General features: G+C 44.8%; 1 protein-coding gene across 3 annotated transcripts in view; it reads left to right on the forward strand.

Annotated features, from left to right (window-relative positions):
• LOC118400933 (tetraspanin-18) overlaps positions 1 to 26,257 on the forward strand; it is a 111,576-nt gene that overhangs the window by 72,727 nt on the left and 12,592 nt on the right. For all 3 annotated transcript variants that reach the window (XM_035797969.2, XM_035797970.2, XM_052474631.1), the window contains exons 2-3: positions 2,503 to 2,582; positions 18,638 to 18,733. In XM_035797969.2, the coding sequence (XP_035653862.1) occupies positions 2,580 to 2,582; positions 18,638 to 18,733 (99 nt within the window). In that variant the 5' untranslated portion in view covers positions 2,503 to 2,579. The remainder of the gene's footprint in view (positions 1 to 2,502; positions 2,583 to 18,637; positions 18,734 to 26,257) is intronic.

Consider the following 26,257-nt stretch of genomic DNA (forward strand, 5'->3'; position numbering starts at 1 on the left):
ATCCTATCCCAGCGTCTGTAAGAGGTACACACAGCCTGGAATTGTACATCTAATGGAGGAGAATGTCTCCAAAGACAGCTAACGCTTCTATCTATAGATATTTGATGTTACAGTTGTCAAAGCCACTGTCAATCACTTTGAAATCCACTCCAACGTATTGTCATTCTATCAGAATAGCTCCTCTGACTATTTTTGCATTAAGTTCAAGCAGGCAGGAATAGCTACTAGCAGTAATGTAGTTGGCTCTCCATTGCGCTGCCATATAATTATTTTCAGCTGGGACTAACTTAGACACTTGTGGCAAAGAAAGCTAACTGAAAAGAACAGAAGAGCGAAGTAGGAAAAGTTAAAAGCATTTCGGCTCATTAGCCACACTAAGTTGAATATCCATTTTGACAGTCAGTTATTGCTAGCAACGTGTATTTAGCAATGTATGCTAGTTTACCCATGTATAATGCATGAGATGCTAATCAAGGTTAGAGAGAGAGAGAGAGAGAGAGAGACTGTGTTACACACAAATAAAGGACCAATTAACTGACCCGTATGGTTCAAGGGGGATACCTTTCCCCTTATCAGCTCTGGGTTTCAATCCAGCAACCTTTTGGTTACTGACCCAACGCTCCTACCCTCCAGGCTACCTTGGCGGCAGGCATTACAATTTTACTTGACTGGTATAACACGCACGCACACACACACACACACGCATGCGTGCGCACAGACACAGACAGGATTGGAACTATTAGAGGAGGCAGCTGCTGCATTTTGTATTCTCTGTCCCCTTTTATTTCTCCCTCCAGCTGAGTATCTGCGTAATGTTCCCATGAGTAAAACACTGGCGCAGTCTCTGTGATTGGCTCGCCAAATCTCACCATTTGAAATTTCTTGTAGAGGCTTATTTTATACACTTAACTAAATTACAAACGCAACATGCAATCATTTCTAACATTTCACTAAGTTACAGTTCTTATAAAGAAATCAGTCCGTTGAAATAAATAAATTAGGCCCTAATCTATGGATTTCACATGACTGGGAATGCAGATATGCATCTGTTGGTCACAGATAAAGTACCTTAGGGGGAAAAAGTAGGGCCGTGGATCGGTAAACCAGTCAGTATCTGGTGTGACCACCATTTGTCTCATGTAGCACGAAACATTTCTTTCACATAGAGTTGATTGTGGCCTGTGGAATGTTGTCCCACCCTCTTCAATGACTGTATGAAGTTGCTGGATATTGGTGGGAACTGGAACATGCTGCCATACACCTCGATCCAGAGCATCCCAAACATGCTCAATGGGTGATATGTCTGGTGAGTACGCAGGCCATGGAAGAACTGGGACATTTTCAGCTTCCAGGAGTTGTGTACAGATCCTTGCGACATGGGGCGGTGCAGTATCATTCCGAAACATGAAGTGATGGCGGAGGATGAATGGCACGACAATGGGCCTCAGGATCTCGGCACAGTATCTCTGTGCATTCAAATTGCCATTGATAAAATGCAATTGTGTTCATTGTCTGTAGCTTATGCCTGCCCATACCATAACCCCACCGCCACCATGGGGCACTCTTTTAAAAACGTTGACATCAGCAAACCGCTCACCCACATAGCGCCATAAATGCTGTCTGCCATCTGCTCGGTACAGTTGAAACCGGGATTAATCCATGAAGAGCACACTTCTCCAGCATGCCAGTGGCCATCAAAGGTGAGCATTTGCCCACTGAAGTCAGATACGACGCCAAACTACAGTTAGGTTAGGTCCCTGGTGAGGACAACGAGCATGCATATGAGCTTCCCTGAGACAGTTTGACAGTTTTTGAAGAAATTATTCAGTTGAGCAATCTAGTCTGGTCTCAGACGATCCCTCATTTGAAGAAGCCGGATGTCGAGGTCCCGGGCTGGCGTGATTACACGTGGTCAGCAGTTGTGAGGCCAGTTGGATGAACTGCCAAATGATCTAAAACGATGTGGTAGAGAAATGAACATTCAATTATCTGGCAACAGCTCTGGTGGACAGTCCTGCAAGTCAGCATGCCAATTGCACGCTCCTTTTATTGTCCCCAGCACAAGGTGCACCTGTGTAATGATCATGCTGTTTAATCAGCTTCTTGATTTGCCATATCTGTCAGGTGCATGGATTATCTTGGCAAAGGAGAAATGCTCACTAACAGGGATATAAACAAATTTGTGCACAAAATTTGAGAGAAATAAGCTTTTTGTGTATATGGAACATTTCTGGTATCTTTTATTTCAGCTCATGAAACATGGGACCAACGCTTTACATGTTACGTTTATATTTTGGTTGCGTGTACATGTTCTTAATACCCGGGTCCTACAGGTTTTCAGCACAGAGAAACTGACTGTCATTATTGTGGTTCAGCACATGTTCTTCATGCCTGTTCTGTAGACAGTTTCTCTGTAATTCAGTAAAAATGGAGAAACAGTAACCATTAGGGTTCTTCACGTGATCTATGACCCCTGACCTGTGTCTCTCTTTTTGTCCACAGCTAAATGAAAACAGGAGAGGAGGGGAAACAGAGAAGTCATCTGCTTCATCTGAACAAAGACGCTGAAACAGAAACTCATGGTATGTTGGTGTCACTTCCATCCAAATCTCAACTCATGATCTCTCAGCATATAGCTTCAACACTGAGTTTGCCCGACTAATACTTTTCTCTCAAAAACACTTCCATTTCTCAATTGCCCATTTCTCAAAGCCTCCTCTCCCTCTGTGTTTTTCTCACATCAGTTATTTCCCTGTGCATGTCTATCTTAGCCCAGAGAATTGTGGAGGTGTTTAGGCCCAAACTGCTATCCTCTTCCTCTAGCCCCAGTTTAATCAAGCACAGGTGTGTGTGTGTGTGTGTGTGTGTGTGTGTGTGTGTGTGTGTGTGTGTGTGTGTGTGTGTGTGTGTGTGTGTGTGTGTGTGTGTGTGTGTGTGAGGTGTGTGTGTGTGTGTGTGTGTGTCAACAGGAGGCATGGAGTTTTGACCAAGGATCTTATACAACCACCTTATAGGAGGCTTGGAGAAGGATTCTGTGAATGATCTGAGTCTCAAGCTTTCTCCAGAGAATTGTGGAGGTGTTTGCCCAAACTGCTATCCTCTTCCTCTGTTTAATGTGTGTGTGTGTGTGTGTGTGTGTGTGTGTGTGTGTGTGTGTGTGTGTGTGTGTGTGTGTGTGTGTGTGTGTGTGTGTGTGTGTGTGTGTGTGTGTGTGTGTGTGTGTGTGTGTTTGTGTGTGTGTGTGTGCATCAACAGGAGGCATGGAGTTTTGACCAAGGATCTTATACAACCACCATAGGTTGGAGAAGGATTCTGGTGAATGATCTGAGTCTCAAGCTTTCTCCAGAGAATTGTGGAGGTGTTTAGGCCCAAACTGCTATCCTCTTCCTCTAGCCCCAGTTTAATCAAGCACACTGAGGTGTGTGTGTGTGTGTGTGTGTGTGTGTGTGTGTGTGTGTGTGTGTGTGTGTGTGGTGTGTGTGTCTTATAGGTGTTGTGAGAGGAGGATGAGATTTGGATCTTATAGGCTTGGAGAAGGATGGCTGGGTCTTATAGGCTTGGAGAAGGATGGCTGGGTCTTATAGGCTTGGAGAAGGATTCTGGTGAATGATGAGTCTCAAGCTTTCTACAGAGATTACCAACAGTCTGCATTCCATTGCAACATACTGTACATCCGTGCCTTGATATGAAGGGAATGGCAAGGGATAGATGGGTCTTACGCACACCACCAGAACTCAGAGAAGGAAGGCTGGGTCTCACTAAGACACCACCAGTGGACTTTGACCCCTCAGCCTGTCACAGCGGTGCAGTGGTTTAGGGTTAGACCCTTTGTTAAACATAGAGATCTAAAGCATTAGCATTCAAAGCACGCCTCGGCAGCAGACATGCATAGATCGAGAGGTTAAAGTGGACTTCAGACAAAGCCACAACATAGCCTGCAGACAGACATGGAAACCTTTCACCATACAGCTTTCCCTTTAAAGCTAGAAAACAAGCGTGTGTGTGAGCGTGTTTGCACATGTGTGTTTGTTTGTTCCTGATAACTTTTATGGATGAAATAATGTATTTTCCATTTCCAGATGGTAGCCTAGAGCAGTGGCTCCCAACTCTCAGGTGTGCCATAACTTTTCCTAATTTGATTATTTTTTTTGAACACTGACTTATAAACGTGACCTGTGGAATGCACTATGCACATGGACTGTTACTGGTGTTATTTAACAAGTGGTGTATTTACATGTGTGTAGCAGATGGCCATCTTTCTTTTTCTTTTGAGACACAAACACACGCCCACACACAGACACCCCCCCACCCCACCTTCCCCCACCACACACACTTTCTCCAGGCTTTGGTTTTGACTCCCTCAAAGGTACAACCTGTAACACAACTAGGCCCTGCTGTGGTTGTTTTGACCTTTTCTCTTTCCATGCACTCAGTCTGATTCCTCTGTATTGTAGCCTATCTTGAATATTAATGTGTCCCTTCAAAAAAAGCTTCACGGTAAGAGGCTTAGCTAACAAACCAACAAAGTAAACAGTAACAGGTTTGGCCTGTGGTTCTGGTCCTCTATCTAACTAACATATGGCCTGGTAATAGGGAGCAGAGCCGTGTGAGTGATCACTCATGAGACAAATGGCCATCCAAGCTGTTCCTAACGCTAAAGTTCTCCCGCAGCTCTGATGTGCTGTTTTTTGATGGTGTAGGGTGAATTTACCCATAGACGCTGATCTTGGGTCAGTTTAGCATTTTCCTCGCTAATGGTTAAGGTTAGGATTGGGGCAAGGGAAGTTGATCCTAGATCTGTACCTAGGGGAAACTTCACCCTGGAGTTCTTTGTTTGTAGTAACAGAAACTACCCCCTGGGCACAGACGTCAATTCAAAGTCTATTCCACGTTGGTTCAACATAATTTAATTAAATGGCTTGGAATCAACGTTGATTCAAATATATGTGTGCCCAGTGGGTAGTGTTAAGTGGAGATGCCAAACACTAGTCTGCAAAGACAAAACACACTCTCACCCCCTCCCCACAGCGCACAACACCTCAGCACATGCTCAGTCTTTTATGCAGAGCTCGTAGTCTTGGAAAGTGTTCTAAATGTTGTCGAAAATCCCAGGGGGTTATTACGATAAAAAACGATCACAGAGTCCCATGTTACATTTTCACCCCTTTTTCATGTTCACTTTGTATTTGTTTTTTATGGATTATAAAACAGACATAAAGGGACAGATTAAGCCTAGTCTTGGACTAAAAAGTATGCACAGTTCATCAACAACACTGTAGATTCTTACCCTAAAAAACCTGTTTACATGTTTTCCCACTCTGGGCTGAATGTAGTATTTTCTTCACCCAACTTTTCACCTGAATCTCAACCAAATATAAATCAAAACTAGACGTTGAAATGATGTCTGTGCCCAGTGGGTTTTGTAATGGTCGAGGTTGGAGATGAGAAGCACGTACAGGGAGTGAACATTTAATTAGCACGGACATGGAACAGGACAGGATAGCGTCTCGACATAAACACATAACGACATTAATGTAGACACGGGGAACAACCTACCTCATCCCCATACTGTTTTTATTTATTTACTTTTCTGCTCTTTTGCACAACAATATCTCTACCTGTACATGACCATCTGATCATTTATCACTCCAGTGTTAATCTGCTAAATTGTAATTATTTGCCTAACTCCTCATGCCTTTTGCACACAATGTATATAGACTTTTTTTTCTACTGTGTTATTGACTTGTTAATTGTTTACTCCATGTGTAACTCTGTGTTGTTATCTGTTCACACTGCTATGCTTTATCTTGGCCAGGTCGCAGTTGCAAATGAGAACTTGTTCTCAACTAGCCTACCTGGTTAAATAAAGGTGAAATAAAATGTAAAAAAAAAAATTAAACCAGAGGAGCAGACAATTAGACCTGCCAATCAACAAAGGGAAGGAGTCCAGGTGAGTCCAATGAGCGCTTCTGCGCATAATGATAGTGACAGGTGTGTGTAATGAAGGGCAGCCTGGCGCCCTCGAGCACCAGAGAGGGAGAGCGGGAGCATGCGTGACAGGTTTACTGGACTAGCTTGGTTGCTATCACAATAGTATCTAGATTTTGGAAGTAGCAGAAGACCGTTATGTGATAGTAGATGCTGTGGGTTACTCTGAGAAGGTTCCAATGTAATGATGCGTGTTCTTCGATTTGGACAATATTCAAAGGAGTTTGTAATGCAATGAACGATGTGTGTGCTTTGATAATCATCGATTCTATCAACACATGCCTAGGCAGACAATCCATTCCATACGTCCATTCACAGAGCATTCCGGTTCAAATGGTCTGAACCCAACAGGAATGCAGTCCGTCTAATAATATACCCCATTGTCATCAACTCATTATCATTTCACACATGATTTACATTGACTTGGAGCTTCATTCTCATGGAAAGCCCCAGTGTGTGCGTGTATGTATGCATGTGTGTGTCTACAGCCCCCTTGGGAACACCCTGGTTGCGCCCTAACAGGCCTCTGTGTTGAAGTGTTTGTGATCCCTGCGGGAATTAAACCCACAACCTCGTGGTGTGTTGCTAGAGACATCCTGTTACCAAATTGAGCCACACAGCAGACCACAAATGTGTTTGTGTTCATTGTTCAACACCACCGCATACACAGAGAGAGAGAGAGAAAGAGAGAGAGAGAAGACTAAGGAGGAGAGGGGGTGATTCAGTGGATCAATGCCCATTGACCATCTGCCATCCCTGGGCTATGAATCGATCCATCCTCCCTGAGCATGTTACTATCTCCACTCTGTCTGATACAGGTGTTGACCCTATTAAGTGAGAACTGGAGCAAAGCCTATATATCTGCTGTATGAAGGAGAATGTGGAGGAGGAGATGAAAGAGGTTGGGATTGAGGTGGAGGAGGGAAAAGACGGAGGGGGGTTGACAGAGGAGGGGAGGGAAAAGACTGAGGACGGAGGGTGAGGGAGGAGTAAGAGGGAGAAGACGAAGGACGACAAGGATCACTACCACACCGAGCATGGATATCAGCCAGGATCTTTCCCCTTACTCCTGTGGTTGTATTGAATTGAAAAATGCTAGATGGCAGAGACGTTGGCCTGCATTCTTGTTGATAGCATATGGTCTGGATATATTCTATCAGACTCTATCTCTCTCTCTCTCTCTCTCTGATTAAATTCAAGGGCTTTATTGGCATGGGAGAAACATATGTTACCATTGCCAAAGCAAGTGAAGTAGATAATAAACAAAAGTGAAATAAACAATAACAATTAACAGTGAACATTACACTCACAGAAGTTCCAAAAGCTGGTTCTCTCTCTCTCGACTGGGAGGACTCCGTGTCCAGATTGGAAAGAGTGTTAGTATATCAGACTATTGTTCAGGACTGTGTCAGCTGCTTGGTCACCTTTATCCTTGGGCCTCAGACTTTCTCATCGGGACTGTACCAGCATGAAAAGCGCTCCCTAGAGGCAATAAAGGGGATTACTGTTCACTGTACACTGGCATGCTGCAGTTTCTGAAATTGTAATACACATAATACCTTTTCCCAATAGCTGTTTAGTCTCCAAATGCCTTCACTGATTTTTTTTCTAGTCTTAACAAATATTTTTTGTACAATGAATAGAAATGATTAATGGGTCTACTGAGCAAGGATAACTGAGACCAATCTTGCCCACTTGTCTTGGTGTACAGTACAGCGCCTGCAGAGGTCATCTGTAAGATCTCATCTTACATATATAAAAGCTATTTTGTATAGCCTTCTCTGAAACAATTAAAGTACCTTGCCTGATGGCAGAGGAGTAGCAAGCAGTATTGTATGTTTCCACCTGGGCTTTTAACCAGCATTTGGGCTCTGGCCAGCCAGCCACAGCCAGTTTCCCTAACAACCAGATCCAAATGAGTTCCAGTTTGACCATGAGAACACCGTATCCTCTCTGAGTCCCATACCGTGAAGCTTGAAGCTTCACACTTTCTTCGCGTGAGATCTGGTTGAAGAACTTCTCATTCCTTGAGTGTTCAGTCAAAGTTGTCTGTCAATCTTCCTTTGACAAAGATTTTTTTCTACAACAAGCAGGACGCACAAGACATTCTCCAAACACCCGACAGGGCCGACATCCATGGTATATGCAAGAGGAAGAGGCGCAGGTACAGGGGACACAGAGCCGGATGTCTCGTGAGGACCCGCAGAAGGCGAGTGGGAAAGCTGCCATTACCGTCAATATTACTCGCCAACGTGCAATCATTGGACAATAAATTAGACGAGGTACGATCACGAATATCCTACCAACGGGACATCATAAACTGTAATATCCTATGTTTCACGGAATCGTGGCTGGATGACGACATGGATATTCAGCAAGCGGGATATATGCTGCACCGGCAAGATAGAACAGCACGCTCCGGGGGTGGGGTCTGTGCATATTTGTAAACAACAGCTGGTGCGCAAAATCTAAGGAAGTCTCTAGATTTTGCTCGCCTGAAGTAGAGTATATTGTGTTCCCTTTGCAGGCCACACTACTTGCCTAGAGAGTTTTCAGCTATACTTTTTGTGGCTGTTTATTTAACACCACAGAGAGGTGCTGGCACGAAGACCGCAGTCAGCTGTATAAGGAAATAAGCAAACAGGAAACCACTCACCCAGAGGCGGTGCTCCTAGTGGCCGGAGACTTTAATGCAGGGAAACTTAAATCAGTTCTACTAAATTTATATAACCATGTTAAATGTGCAACCAGAGGGAAAAATATTCTAGATCACCTGTACTCCACACGTGTACAAAGCTCTCCCTCGCCCTCCAGTTGGTAAATCCAACCACAACTCTATCCTCCAGATTTATGCTTACAAGCAAAAATTAAAGCATGAAGCACCAGTGACTCGGTCTATAAAAAAGTGGTCAGATGAAGCAGATGCTAAACTACAGGACTGTTTTGCTATCACAGACTGGAACATGTTCTGGGATTCTTCCGATGGCATTGAGGAGTACACCACATCAGTCACTGGCTTTATCAATAAGTGCATTGAGGACGTCGTCCCCACAGTGACTGTACGTACATACCCCAACCAGAAGCCATGGATTACAGGCAACATTCGCACTGAGCTAAAGGGTAGAGCTGCCGCCTTCAAAGGCGGGAAGCTTACAAGAAATGATGCTATGCCCTGCGACGAACCATCAAACAGGGAAAGCGTCAATACAGGGCTAAGATTGAATCATACTACACCAGCTCCGACGCTTGTCTTATGTGGCAGGGCTTGCAAACTATTACAGACTACAAAGGGAAGCACAGCCGCGAGCTTCTCAGTGACACGAGCCTACCAGATGAGCTAAATCACTTCTATGCTCGCTTCGAGGCATTAGAGCATCAACTGGCCAATTGCCAGGGGGAATGCAGAGCACAAGATTAAAATAAAATGCGATAAAAATCAAACTTAGTTTAGTACAAAAACACAACGTCACTACAAAATAGTAGTAGCCTATAAACTTTGCCAAAATATTTCAAACTACTTTTGTAATACAACGTTAGGTATTTTAAACGTTAATAATCGATCAAATTGTAGACGGGGCAATCTGTATTCAATACAGGAATGAAAACAAACCAGCACTGCTGTTCACGTCTTGCGCAACCCTGAAAAGTGTCCCCAGTTCCGAAATGGCCTACTTCTTCATAGCACAAAGGAATAACCTCAACCATATTCCAAAGACTGGCGACATCGTGTGGAAGCGGTAGGAACTGAAAATAGGTTCCTATTAAATATCCAATGGCAAAGACAATTTAGTGAACAGAGGGGGGGGGGGGATCTGAACAGTTAGTCTTCGGGGTTTTGCATGCTACATAAGTTCTGTTATACTCACAGACATGATTCAAACAGTTTTAGAAACTTCAGAGTGTTTTCTATTCAAATATATGAATAATATGCATATCTTATATTCTTGGCATGAGTAGGAGGAAGTTGAAATTGGGCATGCTATTTATCCAAAAGTGAAAATTCTGCCCCCTAACTTTAAGAGGTTAGACAGGTCAGCATACACAAAGCTACGGTGCCAGACGGATTACCAGGATGTGTGCTCCGGGAATGTGCTGACCAACTGGCAGGTGCCTTCACTGACATTTTCAACATGTCCCTGATTGAGTCTGTAATACCAACATGTTTCAAGCAGACCACCATAGTCCCTATGCCCAAGAACACAAAGGCAACCTGCCTAAATGACTACCAGACCCATAGCACTCACGTCCGTAGCCATGAAGTGCTTTGAAAGGCTGGTAATGGCTCACATCAACACCATTACCCCAGAAACCCTAGACCCACTCCAATTTGCATACCGCTCAAACAGATCCACAGATGATGCAATCTCTATTGCACTCCACACTGCCCTTTCCCACCTGGACAAAAGGAACACTTATGTGTGAGAATGCTATTAATTGACTACAGCTCAGTGTTCAACATCATAGTGCCCTCAAAGCTCATCACTAAGCTAAGGATCCTGGGACTGAACACCTCCCTCTGCAACTGGTTTTGGACTTCCTGACGGGCCACCCCCATGTGGTAAGGGTAGGTAGCAACACATCTGCCACGCTGATCCTCAACACTGGAGCTCCCCAGGGGTGCGTGCTCAGTCCCCTCCTGTACTCCCTGTTCTCCCACGACTGCATGGTCAGGCACGACTCCAACACCATCATTAAGTTTGCAGACGACACAACAGTGGTAGGCTTGATCACCGACAATGATGAGACAGCCTATAGGGAGGAGGTCAGAGACCTGGCCGGGTGGTGCCTGAATAACAACATATCCCTCAACGTAACCAAGACTAAGGAGATGATTGTGGACTACAGGAAAAGGAGGACCGAACACGCCCCCATTCTCATTGACGGGGCTGTAGTGGAGCAGGTTGAGAGCTTCAAGTTCCTTGGTGTCCACATCATCAACAAACTAGAATGGTCTGCGTCCGTATTATGAGGTATTAGCATTATCATCCGTGTGTGTATGTGCGAAGATTGTGTGTGTGTGTGGTGTTTGCACCTTCTGTATCCAGACTGATGCAAACAATGTACCACACACATACACACACACACCTGCTCCCCCTGCACGGTGGAGAGGGGACAATCAGCCTGGTCCCTAGGGGTCAATTATAGGTGATCATTGAAGAGGTCAACGGCATTTGAGAGAGGTCAAGTTCCATCCTCATGATCTCAGCAGTATCTGATGGGTTAATGATGACTTGCTATGCAGCCTCATGGCTCATGGTCTGGGCGGGCGAGGGTTTGAGGAGGGTGGGAGAGTAAAGAGGGTGAGCAGCAGGGTGGGGGAAGGTGAGGGAGGGAGGGTGAGGATTTGGTATGCAGGCTCATGGTCAGGGTTGAGGGTGGGTGAAGGTGGCTGGGGGAGTTTGGCTCAGATCAGACACAGCTACCTCCCAAATGGCAACCTATTCCCTATATAGTGCACTATTTTGGACTGGGCCCTGGTCAAAAGTAGTGCACCAAATAGGGAATATGGTGCCATTTGGATCAGAGCAGACACAGTTTCCTTGTCCTGCTGGTACATCTGTCCTGAATGGGGGGTAGGGGAGAGATGATGGGTGAGATGAGGGAGGGGGGGGAGACGGAGGAGATGGGTATAATAGTCAGGAGAGAGGGATGATGGGAGGAGCGATGGGGTGATGGAGGAAATGGTGGAGAGGAGAGATGGGGAGGGAAGAGGGGGGCAATAGAGTCACTTCATGAATTGAGCTGAAAGTGCCACACTCAAGGAGAAACCACCATGCAGCCAAGGGTGTTCAGTTTTGAAAGAGAACCCAACCACTACTATCTTCAAAGGTAAGGCATATATTATATAGCTATTTCTGACTTTTGTGTCGCAACTCCCTGGTTGAAAATGATTTGTTATGCATTTGTGTGCTGGACGCTGTCCTCAGATAATCACATGGTTTGTTTTCGCCATAAAGCCTTTTTGAAATCTGACACCTTGGCTGGATTAACAACAAGTTAAGGTATATTTTGATGTATTACACTTGTGATTTCATGAAAGTTTAATATTTATAGTAATTTAATTTGAATTTCACGCTCTGCAATTTCACCGGATGTTGGCAAGGTGGGACGTTAATGTCCCACCTATCCCAAAGAAGTTTTAACTGACTTGCATAGTTAAATAAAGGTCATAAAAAATAGAATGGCACTACAATGGATAGCTTCTAAGTTACAGGCTCCTCACCAATTCTGCTAGGTTGTGTTTTTTTGTGCTGATCATAACTTTTTTTGTACATAATGTTTTTGCCATCATTTCTTATGACAGAAAGAAAGGTTCTGGACAGCTACACTATATATACAAAAGTATGTGGACACTTCTGCAAATCAGTGGATTCAGCTATTTCAGCCACACCTGTTGCTGACAAGTGTATACAATTGAGCACACAGCCATGCAATCTCCATAGACAAACATTGGCAGTAGAATGGCCTTACTGAAGAGCTCAGTGACTTTCAACGTGGCACCGTCAACGTGGCAACAAGTCAGTTCGTAAAATTTCTGCCCTGCCAGATCCGAGCTCAACTGTAAGTGCTGTTATTGTGAAGTGGAAATGCCTAGAAGCAGCAACTGCTCAGCCACAAAGTGGTAAGGACGAATATGGGTTTGGCGGATGCCAGGAGAACGCAACGTGCCCGAATGCATAGTGCCAACTGTAAAGTTTGGTGAAGGAGGAATAATGGTCTGGGGCTGTTTTTCATGGTTTGGGCTAGGCCCCTTAGTTCCAGTGAAGGGAAATCTTACCGCTACAGCATACAATGACATTCTAGACGATTCTGTGCGTCCAACTTTGTGGCAACAGTTTGGAAAAGGCCCTTTCCTGTTTCAGCATGAAAATGCCCCCATCCACAAAGCGAGGTCCATACAGAAATGGTTTGTCGAGATCAGTGTGGAAGAACTTGAGTGGCCTGCACAGAGCCCTGACCTCAACTCCATCGAACACCTTTGGGATGAATTGGACCGCCAACTGCGAGCCAGGCCTAATCGCCCAACATCAGTGCCCGACCTCAATAATGCTTGTGGCTGAATGGATGCCACATGTCCACATACTTTTGGTAATGTAGTGTATGTTGACTTTGATGTTAGCTAATAATGGTGATAACGATGTCGGCTGTGTGTAGTGGTTAGCAATTATACATTTACATTTACATTTAAGTAATTTAGCAGACGCTCTTATCCAGAGCGACTTACAAATTGGTGCATTCACCTTATGACATCCAGTGGAACAGCCACTTTACAATAGTGCATCTAAATCTTTTAAGGGGGGTGAGAAGGATTACTTTATCCTATCCTAGGTATTCCTTAAAGAGGTGGGGTTTCAGGTGTCTCCGGAAGGTGGTGATTGACTCCGCTGTCCTGGCGTCGTGAGGGAGTGTGTTCCACCATTGGGGAGCCAGAGCAGCGAACAGTTTTGACTGGGCTGAGCGGGAACTGTACTTCCTCAGTGGTAGGGAGGCGAGCAGGCCAGAGGTGGATGAACGCAGTGCCCTTGTTTGGGTGTAGGGCCTGATCAGAGCCTGGAGGTACTGAGGTGTCGTTCCCCTCACAGCTCCGTAGGCAAGCACCATGGTCTTGTAGCGGATGCGAGCTTCAACTGGAAGCCAGTGGAGAGAGCGGAGGAGTGGGGTGACGTGAGAGAACTTGGGAAGGTTGAACACCAGACGGGCTGCGGCGTTCTGGATGAGTTGTAGGGGTTTAATGGCACAGGCACGGAGCCCAGCCAACAGCGAGTTGCAGTAATCCAGACGGGAGATGACAAGTGCCTGGATTAGGACCTGCGCCGCTTCCTGTGTGAGGCAGGGTCGTACTCTGCGGATGTTGTAGAGCATGAACCTACAGGAACGGGCCACCGCCTTGATGTTAGTTGAGAACGACAGGGTGTTGTCCAGGATCACGCCAAGGTTCTTAGCACTCTGGGAGGAGGACACAATGGAGTTGTCAACCGTGATGGCGAGATCATGGAACGGGCAGTCCTTCCCCGGAAGGAAGAGCAGCTTCGTCTTGCCGAGGTTCAGTTTGAGGTGGTGATCCGTCATCCACACTGATATGTCTGCCAGACATGCAGAGATGCGATTCGCCACCTGGTCATCAGAAGGGGGAAAGGAGAAGATTAATTGTGTGTCGTAGCAATGATAGGAGAGACCATGTGAGGTTATGACAGAGCCAAGTGACTTGGTGTATAGCGAGAATAGGAGAGGGCCTAGAACAGAGCCCTGGGGGACACCAGTGGTGAGAGCGCGTGGTGAGGAGACAGATTCTCGCCACGCCACCTGGTAGGAGCGACCTGTCAGGTAGGACGCAATCCAAGCGTGGGCCGCGCCGGAGATGCCCAACTCGGAGAGGGTGGAGAGGAGGATCTGATGGTTCACAGTATCGAAAGCAGCCGATAGGTCTAGAAGGATGAGAGCAGAGGAGAGAGTTAGCTTTAGCAGTGCGGAGCGCCTCCGTGATACAGAGAAGAGCAGTCTCAGTTGAATGACTAGTCTTGAAACCTGACTGATTTGGATCAAGAAGGTCATTCTGAGAGAGATAGCGGGAGAGCTGGCCAAGGACGGCACGTTCAAGAGTTTTGGAGGGAAAAGAAAGAATGGATACTGGTCTGTAGTTGTTGACATCGGAGGGATCGAGTGTAGGTTTTTTCAGAAGGGGTGCAACTCTCGCTCTCTTGAAGACGGAAGGGACGTAGCCAGCGGTCAGGGATGAATTGATGAGCAAGGTGAGGTAAGGGAGAAGGTCTCCGGAAATGGTCTGGAGAAGAGAGGAGGGGATAGGGTCGAGCGGGCAGGTTGTTGGGTGGCCGGCCGTCACAAGACGCGAGATTTCATCTGGAGAGAGAGAGGAGAAAGAGGTCAGAGCACAGGGTAGGGCAGTGTGAGCAGAACCAGCGGTGTCGTTTGACTTAGCAAACGAGGATCGGATGTCGTCGACCTTCTTTTCAAAATGGTTGACAAAGTCATCTGCAGAGAGGGAGGAGGGGGTATATTATAATATGATATGTTATAATATGAAGGTTTGGTGATGTGTTGCTTTGTGCACTATAGTCCACAAGAAAAGGAAAAATGTGAGAGGAGGAGGAGCGGGTAGATGCAGAACGAATTATAGCTACAACGATCAAAGTGATCATGCCGTTTGTATGTGGCTGCTATGTAAGTGAACTGTGTTTGCGTGTGATCAGGGGTGTATTCATTCAGCCGATTTTGCTTTCTTAAATGGAAGCAAACGGAACAAAACGGGGAGGAACATACCTGAGTTCGTCCAATAGAAACTCTCTTTTGCAACCGTTGGACTAATGATTATACCCTAGATAAGCTAGATGCAGGCAAGAGTGTGCAAGGCGTTATTGAATGTGTTGCTGTCTGTCACCATGATTATACAAAATTTGTGCACCTACGTTGTATAATTTCATTCATAGGTTAGGTTGTAGCAACCTCATGATGGGTATAGGGAACATTTTGGTTTCATGTAGTAGCCTAAACCTATTGATGTTACATTGAGCTGGGTGAATGGAATCTGAATGACCATCCAATATGCTGTAATAGATATAAGGCCATGCTCAAGAAAACAAATGATCATCCTCCCTCATCTTAAATGGTACCAATCGCCACTGGTGTCAGAGGTAAAACCAGCAAAAACAAAAGGTTTTCCCCGACATGCCCCTATTTATTTCACATATAAGCAACGGTACTTAACTCTTCCGAGACGGCTGGAAGTAAATCTACCTTTAGGGAGTGTAGGAGTTATGAATAAACCTGGTTTGGGCAACCAGACAACTCCTCACAGACACTTCCAATCTGTAAAAAAAAAAGTTGAAATGGCTTCCATTTTCCCTGTCTTCCTTTCTAGCTTCAGACTCCTAATCTTCCAGCTGTCTTTTCCTCTAGCCTTATCTGCTGTGAAAGCCTAGAGGAGTTATCTCGATTTCTCTCAGGAACTCTGAGTCAGTGGTTAAAACCAGGGCAATATCTACCAATCCAGGGCTTGATGGTTTTAAGCTATCAGAGGAAAAGCTTGAAGCCTCAACTGTGTTTGGGCCTGAATGTCTGATCCCCTCTTCTGAGACGTTCAAAGTCTATGTAAAAACATTAAAATAAAATTGAATCAAATCAAGTTTTATTGGTTGCGTACACATATTTTGCAGATATCGCAGCTGCAGCAGTGTAAACTTAAACTACTAAAAATAGGTGTAAAGTATGTAGAAAAGATAATGGACCTATATATGATTAAATAAGAGCATATTTGAGAACTAACAATCACCAAAATAAAAGCTAGACAGTCAGTCAGGTAGAATCTTACATAAAAAATGTTTTGCAATCAGGAGTATTTTATTCATGGCTTATGTTTGTAGCTCCAACAGTGCAATTGATTTTGTCATAATGTTTAGAGTCCCTCCGATAGCATAAGCCATGGCAAAATATGTAGACCTACAGAAAATTTGCTTTAAAACAGCAACATTTTGTCACTGCGGCCAACAGGAAGTCCTATAATTCCAGTGCCATGCTCATTACCTAAGCAAAGTTAAACACTTACAAGTTTTCAGTCACAATTTGTGTGCCATGTCATGTTGTGTGGTTCTGACACTGTGAATATGTTGTTGTCCCAACCTATACTGTAGGTTTCTGGTTTAGTTCAGAAAGTGTTGCTGTTGCAGAATGCCTTTTGGTATGATTTTGGTGTTTTTCTGTTGCGATTATATTGGCTGAAATGAAGATACTCACTTTGTTTTCGTACAATACCAGTCAAAGGTTTGGACACACCTACTCATTCCAGGGGTTTTCTTTATTTTTAATATTTTCTACATTGTAGAATAATAGTGAAGACATCAAAACTATGAAATAACACATATGGAATCATGTGGTATCCAAAAGAAAAGTGTTAATAAACAAATCAAAATATATTTGAGTTTTTCAAAGGAGCCACCCTTTGCCTTAATGACAGCTTTGCACACTCTTGGCATTCTCTCAACGAGCTTCATGAAGTAGTCACCTGGAATGCATTTCATTTAACAGATGTGCCTTGTTAAAAGTTCATTTGTAGAGTTTCTTGCCTTAATGGGTTTGAGCCAATCAGTTGTGTTGTGAGGTAGGGGTGGAATACAGAAGATAGCCCTATTTGGTAAAAGCAAGAACAGATCAAGAACAGCTCAAATAAGCAAAGAGAAACTACACTCCATCATTACTTTAAGACATGAAGGTCAGTCAATCCGGAAAATCAAGAACTTTGAAAGTTTCTTCAAGTGCAATCGCAAAAACTATCAAGTGCTATGATGAAACTGTCTCTCTTGAGGACAGCCACAGGAAAGGAAGACCCAGAGTTAGCTCTGCTGCAGAGGATACGTTCATTAGAGTTACCAGCCTTAGAAATTGCAGCCCAAGTAAATGCTTCACAGAGATCAAGTAAGACACATTTCAACATCAAATGTTCAGAGGAGACTGTGTGAATCGGGCCTTCATTTTTTTTTTTTTTTTTTTTTTTTTTAATTTGACCTTTATTTAACCAGGCAAGTCAGTTAAGAACATATTCTTATTTTCAATGACGGCCTGGGAACAGTGGGTTAACTGCCTGTTCAGGGGCAGAACGACAGATTTGTACCTTGTCAGCTCGGGGGTTTGAACTCACAACCTTCCGGTTAATAGTCCAACGCTCTAACTACGCTGCCGCCCCATGGTCTAATTGCTGCAAAGAAACCACTACCAAAGGACACCAATAATAAGAGGAGACTTGTTTGGGCCAAGAAACACGAGCAATGGACATCAGACCGGTGGAAATCTGTCCTTTGGTCTGATGAGTCCAAATTTGAGATATTTGGTTTCAAATGCTGTGTCTTTGTGAGACACAGAGTAGGTGAATCGATGATCTCTGCATGTGTGGTTCCCACCGTGAAGCGTGGAGGAGGAGGTGTTATGGTGTGGGGGTGCTTTGCTGGTGACACTGTCAGTGATTTGTTTAGAATTCAAGGCACACTTAATCAGCATGGTTACCACAGCATTCTGCAGTGATACGCCATCCCGTCTGGTTTGTGCTTAGTGGACTATCATTTGTTTTTTAAAAGGACAATGATCCAACACACCTCCAGGCTGTGTAAGGGCTATTTGACCAAGAAGGAGAGTGATGGAGTGCTGCATCAGATGACCTAGCCTCCACAATCATCCGATGTCAACCCAATTGAGATGGTTGGTGATGAATTGGACCGCAGAGTGAAGGAAAAGCAGCCAACAAGAGCTCAGCATATGTGGGAACACCTTCAAGGCTGTTGGAAAAGCATTTAATTTGCTGGTTGAGAGAATGTGAAGAGTGTGCAAAGATGTCAATGCAACGGGTGGCTACTTTGAAGAATCTCAAATCTCAGAGTTGTTTAACACTTTTTTGGTTACTACATGATTCCATATGTGTTAATTCATAGTTTTGATGTCTTCACTATTATTCTACAATGTAGAAAATAGTACAAATGAAGAAAATCCCTTGAATTACTAGGTGTGTCAAAACCTTTGACTGGTACTGTATATTTGATGGGCTGAACTCATTAAAAAGTGAGTGCTGGGTTTTGTGTTGTGTGTGTTCTTGCAGAACAAAATCAGTTTAAATGACTGCTCTGTCTCTGTGTGTTATCTCTCTCAGGGGCTGGGAGAGGCTTCAGCGAGAGGGACAGCCATGGACAGAGACTGTCTCAGCTGCATCAAATACCTCATGTTTGTCTTCAACTTTCTCATCTTCGTAAGTATTCTCTTACGCCCTATTATAAGCTGTCCTCCAATATACAGTACACTGTATATATTCTGTATATCCTATATATCCTCCTATGGTATCTAACAGTACTCTTTCCATCTCTCTATTGTGGTCTCACATGTATTTAATAAGACACGGAGGCATTTTGGTGATGACACATATTTACAGTTCCACGGGGTATGCAGCTTGCAATTGACGTTTTGCTTGTTCAGTTTTGATCAGACAATCAAAGGTAACTCCAGAGAGAGCCAATAACTGGGGGTATGGGGGTAGTGGTGAGGAGGGTCATATAATTCAATTTAGTGGGGAGGGTTGAATAACTTCTCAGTAGCAACCAGTGACTGTTACCATGTCCATTCCTTTGTTTATACTCTCAGACAATTCTACCCTCCCACCATCCCATGAGACAATGGTTGCCTCTATAGCTCTAAGCTCTGCCTTTGACAGAACGTTTTCTAGGACATTTATTGAAAGACAGGTTCTTTCCCAGGAGGAAGGGAATGGTGTGAGGATGAGTGTGTGATGCTCATATCTCTGCCCCCTCTTCTCATTTCCTTCCTATCCCCCTTCTCCTAATCACTAAAGAGTCACCCACTGGTGCTGCAGATAGGGTTTAGTGAAAGCGGGAGGATGGAGATAAGAGAATGTTCAGGAGGGAGGAATGGAGGGAAGGGTGGATTCACTTTGAGAGGTAGAGGAAAGGGGGCAATGGCAGTTAGCTGAAGCCCCCCACTAACCTACCTTAGGTATTCATACCACTGGACTTATTCCACATTTTGTGGTGTGTAGTTGTGCAAGAAACAAATATATGTAATCAAATTTAAATTCAGGTTGTAACACAATACCCCATAATGACAAAAGGAAACATGTTTAGACATTTTTGCAAATGTATAAAAAATGTATTGAAAATTAAATATCTAATTTACATAAGTATTCACACCCCTGAGTTAATAGGTGTTAGAGTCTGGGTAAGTCATTAAGTTCTTGCACACTTGCATTGTATAGTATTTGCCCATTATTCTTTTCAAAATTCTTCAAGTTCTGTCAAATTGATTGTTGACCATTGCTAGACAACTATTTTCAAGTCTTGCCATAGATTTTCAAGCAGATTTAAGTCAAAACTGTTACTCGGCCACTCAAACATTCACTGTCTTCTTGGTAAGCAACTCCAGTGTAGATTTGGCCTTGAGTTTTAGTTTATTGACCTGCTGAAGAAAGGTGAATTCATCTTTCAGTTTCGGGTGAAAAGCAGACTGAACCTGGTTTTGCTCTAGGATATTTTCTGTGCTTAGTTCCGTTCTGTTTCTCTATCCTGAAAAACTCCCCAGTCCTTAACGATTACACACATACACATACATGATGCAGCCACCACTGTGGTTGAACATATGGAGAATGGAACTTAGTAATGTGTTAAGTTTGGGGCTCGCTACTGTTTGGGGCAAATCTAATACAACACATTTTATTCGGCCAACAGCTCTGCCCCCCCCACCGCAGCTACTCGCCCAAGCCTTTCCAGGTTCTCCTTTACCCAAATCCAGATAGCAGATGTTCTGAAAGAGCTACAAAACCTGGACCCGTACAAATCAGCTGGGCTTGACAATCTGGACCCTCTATTTCTGAAACTATCCGCCGCCATTGTCGCAACCCCTATTACCAGCCTGTTCAACCTCTCTTTCATATCTTCTGAGATCCCCAAGGATTGGAAAGCTGCCGCAGTCATCCCCCTCTTCAAAGGGGGAGACACCCTGGACCCAAACTGTTACAGACCTATATCCATCCTGCCCTGCCTATCTAAGGTCTTCGAAAGCCAAGTCAACAAACAGGTCCCTGACCATCTCGAATCCCACCGTACCTTCTCCGCTGTGCAATCTGGTTTCCGAGCCGGTCACGGGTGCACCTCAGCCACGCTCAAGGTACTACACGATATCATAACCACCATCGATAAAAGACAGTACTGTGCAGCCGTCTTCATCGACCTTGCCAACGCTTTCGACTCGGTCAATCACCATATTCTTATCGGCAGACTCAGTAGCCTCGGTTTTTCGGATGACTGCCTTGCCTGGTTCACCAATTACTTTGCAGACAGAGTTCAATGTGTCAAATCGGAGGGCATGCTGTCCGGTCCTCTGGCAGTCTCTATGGGGGTGCCACAGGGTTCAATCCTCGGGCCGACTCTTTTTTCTGTATATATCAATGATGTTGCTCTTGCTGCGGGCGATTCCCTGATCCACCTCTACGCAGACGACACCATTCTATATACTTCCGGCCCGTCCTTGGACACTGTGCTATCTAACCTCCAAACGAGCTTCAATGCCATACAACACTCCTTCCGTGGCCTCCAACTGCTCTTAAACGCTAGTAAAACTAAATGCATGCTTTTCAACCGTTCGCTGCCTGCACCCGCACGCCTGACCAGCATCACCACCCTGGATGGTTCCAACCTTGAATATGTGGACATCTATAAGTACCTAGGTGTCTGGCTAGACTGTAAACTCTCCTTCCAGACTCATATCAAACATCTCCAATCGAAAATCAAATCAAGAGTCGGCTTTCTATTCCGCAACAAAGCCTCCTTCACTCACGCCGCCAAACTTACCCTAGTAAGTGCTTCCAACACTCTACTCAGCAAACTGGATGCAGTTTATCACAGTGCCATCCGTTTTGTCACTAAAGCACCTTATACCACCCACCACTGCGACTTGTATGCTCTAGTCGGCTGGCCCTCGCTACATATTCGTCGCCAGACCCACTGGCTCCAGGTCATCTACAAGTCCATGCTAGGTAAAGCTCCACCTTATCTCAGTTCACTGGTCACGATGGCAAAACCCATCCGTATCACGCGCTCCAGCAGGTGTATCTCACTGATCATCCCTAAAGCCAACACCTCATTTGGCCGCCTTTCGTTCCAGTTCTCTGCTGCCTGTGACTGGAACGAATTGCAAAAATCTCTGAAGCTGGAGACTCACATCTCCCTCACTAGCTTTAAGCACCAGCTATCAGTGCAGCTTACAGATCACTGCACCTGTACATAGCCCATCTGTAAACAGCCCATCTATCTACCTACCACATCACCATACACGTATTTATTTAGCTCCTTTGCACCCCAGTATCTCTACCTGCACATTCATCTTCTGCCAATCTACCATTCCAGTGTTTAATTTCTATATTGCAATTACTTCGCCACCATGGCCTATTTATTTCCTTAACATACCTCATTTGCACTCACTGTATATAGACTTTTTGTTTTCTTTTGTTCTACTGTATTATTGACTGTATGTTTTGTTTATTCCATGAATAACTCTTTTGTTGTATGTGTCGAATTGCTACGCTTTATCTTGGCCAGGTCGCAGTTGCAAATGAGAACTTGTCCTCAACTAGCCTACCTGGTTATAAGGTGAAATAAAAAATTAAATAAAAGTCAGGCTGATTGAGGTAGATATGGTCAAGTGACTATGCATATATGATGAACAGAGAGTAGCAGTCATGTAAAATAGGGATTGGCGAGTGGTGGGTGGCGGGTGGCAGGTAGTGGGACACAATGCAGATAGCCTGGTTAGCCAATGTGTAGGAGCACTGGTTGGTCGGCCCAAATGAGGTAGTATGTACATGAATGTATAGGTAAAGTGACGATGCATATATGATAAATCGAGAGTAGCAGCAGTGTAAAAGGAGGGGTTGGGGAGGGGCACACAATGCAAATAGTCCGGGTAGTCATTTGATTACCTGTTCAGGAGTCTGTTACCTGTTGAGAAGCCTTTTTGTCCTAGACTTGGCACTCCGGTACCGCTTGCCATGCGGTAGTAGAGAGAACAGTCTGTGGCTGGGGTTTTTGACCATTTTTAGGGCCTTCCTCTGAAATCGCCTGTTATAGAGGCCCTAGATGGCAGACAGCTTAGCCCCAGTGATGTACTGGGCCGTACGCATTACCCTCTGTAGTGCCTTGCGGCCAGAGGCCGAGCAATTGCCGTACCAGGCAGTGATGCAACCAGTCAGAATGCTCTTGATGTTGCAGCTGTAGAACCTTTTGAGGATCTCAGGACCCATGCCAAATCGTTTTGGTTTCCTGAGGGGGAATAGGCTTTGTCGTGCCCTCTTCACGACTGTGTTGGTGTGTTTGGACCATTCTAGTTTGTTGTTGATGTGGACACCAAGGAACTTGAAGCTTTCAACCTGCTACAGCCCCGTCGATGAGAATGGGGATGTGCTCGGTGCTCCTTTGCCTGTAGTCCACAATCATCTCCTTAGTCTTGGTTACGTTGAGGGATGCGTTGTTATTCTGGCAACACCCGGCCAGGTCTCTGACCTCCTCCCTATAGGCTGTCTCGTCAGTGTCGGTGATCAGGCCTACCACTGTTGTATCGTCTGCAAACGTAATGATGGTGTTGGAGTTGTGCCTGGCCATGCAGTCGTGGGTGAACAGGGAGTACAGGAAGGGACTGAGCACGCACCCCTGTGGAGCTCCAGTGTTGAGGATCAGCGTGGCAGATGTGTTGCTACCTACCCTCACCACCTGGGGGCAGCCTGTCAGGAAGTCCAGGATCCAGTTGCAGAGGGAGGTGTTTAGTCCCAGGAGCCTTAGCTTAGTGATGAGCTTTGAGGGTACTATGGTGTTGAACGCTGAGCTGGAGTCAATGAATAGCATTCTCACGTAAGTATTCCTTTTTTCCAGGTGGGAAAGGGCAGTATGGAGTTCAATAGAGATTGCATCATCTGTGGATTGTTTGGGCGGTATGCAAATTGGAGTGGGTCTAGGGTTTCTGGGGAAATGGTCTTGATGTGAGCCATTACCAACCTCTCAAAGCACTTCATGGTTACGGACGTGAGTGCTACGGGTCTGTAGTCATTTAGGCATGTTGTCTTTGTGTTCTTGAGCACAGGGACTATGGTGGTCAGCTTGAAACATGTTGGTATTACAGACTCAATCAGGGACATGTTGAAAATGTCAGTGAAGACACCTGCCAGTTGGTCAGCACATAACCAAAGCACACGTCCTGGTAATCCGTCTGGCCCTGCAGCCTTGTGTATGTTGACCTGTTTATTTAAAGGTCTTACTCACGTTGGCTACGGAGAGCGTGATCACAGAGTCATTTGGAACAGTTGATTCTCTCATGCATGCAGTGTTGCTTGCCTAGAAGTGAGCATAGAAGTGATTTAGCTCGTCTGGTAGGCTCGTGTCACTGGGCAACTCACGGCTGTGCTTCCCTTTGTAGTCTGTAATAGTTTGCAAGCCCAGAGCCAGTGATTCAATCTTAGCTCTGTATTGACGCTTTCCCTGTTTGATGGTTTGTCGCATGGCATAGCAGGATTTCTTGAAAGCTTCCGGGTTAAGTCCCGCACCTTGAAGGCGGCAACTCTACCCTTTAGCTCAGTGTGAATGTTGCCTGTAATCCATGACTTCTGGTTTGGGTATGTACTACAGTCACTGTGGGGACGATGTCCTCAATGCACTTATTGATAAAGCCAGTGACTGATGTGGTATACTCCTCAATGCCATCGTAAGAATCCCAGAACAATTTCCAGTCTGTGATAGCAAAACAGTCCTGTAGTTTAGCATCTGCTTCATCTGACCACTTTTTTATAGACCGATTCACTGGTGCTTCCTGCTTTAATTTTTGCTTGTAAGCATAAATCTGGAGGATAGAGTTGTGGTCGGATTTACCAACTGGAGGGCGAGGGAAAGCTTTGTATGCGTCTCTGTGTGTGGAGTACAGGTGATCAATCATTTTTTCCCCTCCGTTTGAACATTTAACATGGTGATCGAAATTTGTTAGAACTGATTTAAGTTTCCCTGCATTAAAGTCTCCGGCCACTAGGAGCACCGCCTCTGAGTGAGTGGTTTCCTGTTTGCTTATTTCCTTATACAGCTGACTGAGTGCGGTCTTAGTGCCAGCATTTGTCTGTGGTGGTAAATAAACAGCCAGGTAGCTGGCAAAGAAATTGGAGAGGTTTCTATGGCAGAGAGGTGGGCAGGGCACTCAGGGCTGATGGAAAGCTGGAAGATTGGCTGGAGGAAGCAGCCGGCTCTACACCAGAGACTTCTCTCAGAGGTGGGAATATCTCCCGGAGACTGCTCTTGGCTTGCTATGACTTCATTGAAGCCTTCAACATTCAGTTACTTTGCCATACTACCACATAAGGAAACATAAGGAACACACAACATTTTACATGTTACTCCCCTGCAAGAGGTATACAAATGTAACACATTGGTCATATGAAAGAGCTGAAATTATCTCTTGGGGGAACAGTTGCAAAGATAGAGACCAGAGTCAGAGACACCATTAGAGGGAGTGCTGACCCAATTTCCTCCTCGCACAGACTTCCTCAGGATCTACTACAGAGCCAGTGACACTCTGACATACAGTCATCATGTAAATATGACTTTTATAGCTGATAACATGGACATGGAGCCAAGATGGAGGAGTCACATACAAGGAGTTCAGGAGTACCGTATTGAAAAAGTAGAGGTTGTGAGGGTGATTTAACTCTCCCTCCATCCCTCTTTGGTGAGGTTTTCATAAGTCCCTGTTAGGTTTCCTACCTCAACTGCACATGTTCTGTTTCTTCCATTAATTGTAATTATTACAGAGGGGCAAGTATTTAGTCAGCCACCAGTTGTGCAAGTTCTCCCACTTAAAAAGATGAGAGAGGCCTGTAATTTTCATCATAGGTACATTTCAACTATGACAGACAAAATGAGAAAAAAAATCCAGAAAATCACATTGTAGAATTTTTAATGAATTTATTTGCAAATTATGGTGGAAAATAAGGATTTGGTCAATAACAAAAGTTTATCTCAATACTTTGTTATATACCCTTTGTTGGCAATGACAGAGGTCAAATGTTTTCTGTAAGTTTTCACAAGGTTTTCACACACTATTGCTGGCATTTTGGCCCATTCCTCCATGCAGAACTCCTCTAGAGCAGAGATGTTTTGGGGCTGTTGCTGGGCAACACGGACTTTCAACTCCCTCCAAAGATTTTCTATAGGGTTGAGATCTAGAGACTGGCTAGGCCACTCCAGGACATTGAAATGCTTCTTACGAAGCAACTCCTTCGTTGCCCGGGTGGTGTGTTTGGGATCATTGTCATGCTGAAAGACCCAGCCACGTTTCATCTTCAATGCCCTTGCTGATGGAAGGAGGTTTTCACTCAAAATCTCACGATACATGGCCCCATTCATTCTTTCCTTTACACGGATCAGTTGTCCTGGTCCCTTTGCAGAAAAACAGCCCCAAAACATGATGTTTCCACACCCATGCTTCACAGTAGGTATGGTGTTCTTTGGATGCAACTCAGCATTCTTTGTCCTCCAAACACAACGAGTTGAGTTTTTACCAAAAAGTTCTATTTTTGGTTTCATCTGAACATATGACATTCTCCCAATCTTCTTCTGGATCATCCAAATGCTCTCTAGCAAACTTCAGACGGGCCTGGACATGTACTGGCTTAAGCAGGGGGACACGTCTGGCACTGCAGGATTTGAGTCCCTGGCGGCATAGTGTGTTACTGATG

The sequence above is a fragment of the Oncorhynchus keta genome, chromosome 22, assembly GCF_023373465.1.
Source record: "Oncorhynchus keta strain PuntledgeMale-10-30-2019 chromosome 22, Oket_V2, whole genome shotgun sequence".
Classification (NCBI taxonomy): Eukaryota; Metazoa; Chordata; class Actinopteri; order Salmoniformes; family Salmonidae; genus Oncorhynchus; species Oncorhynchus keta.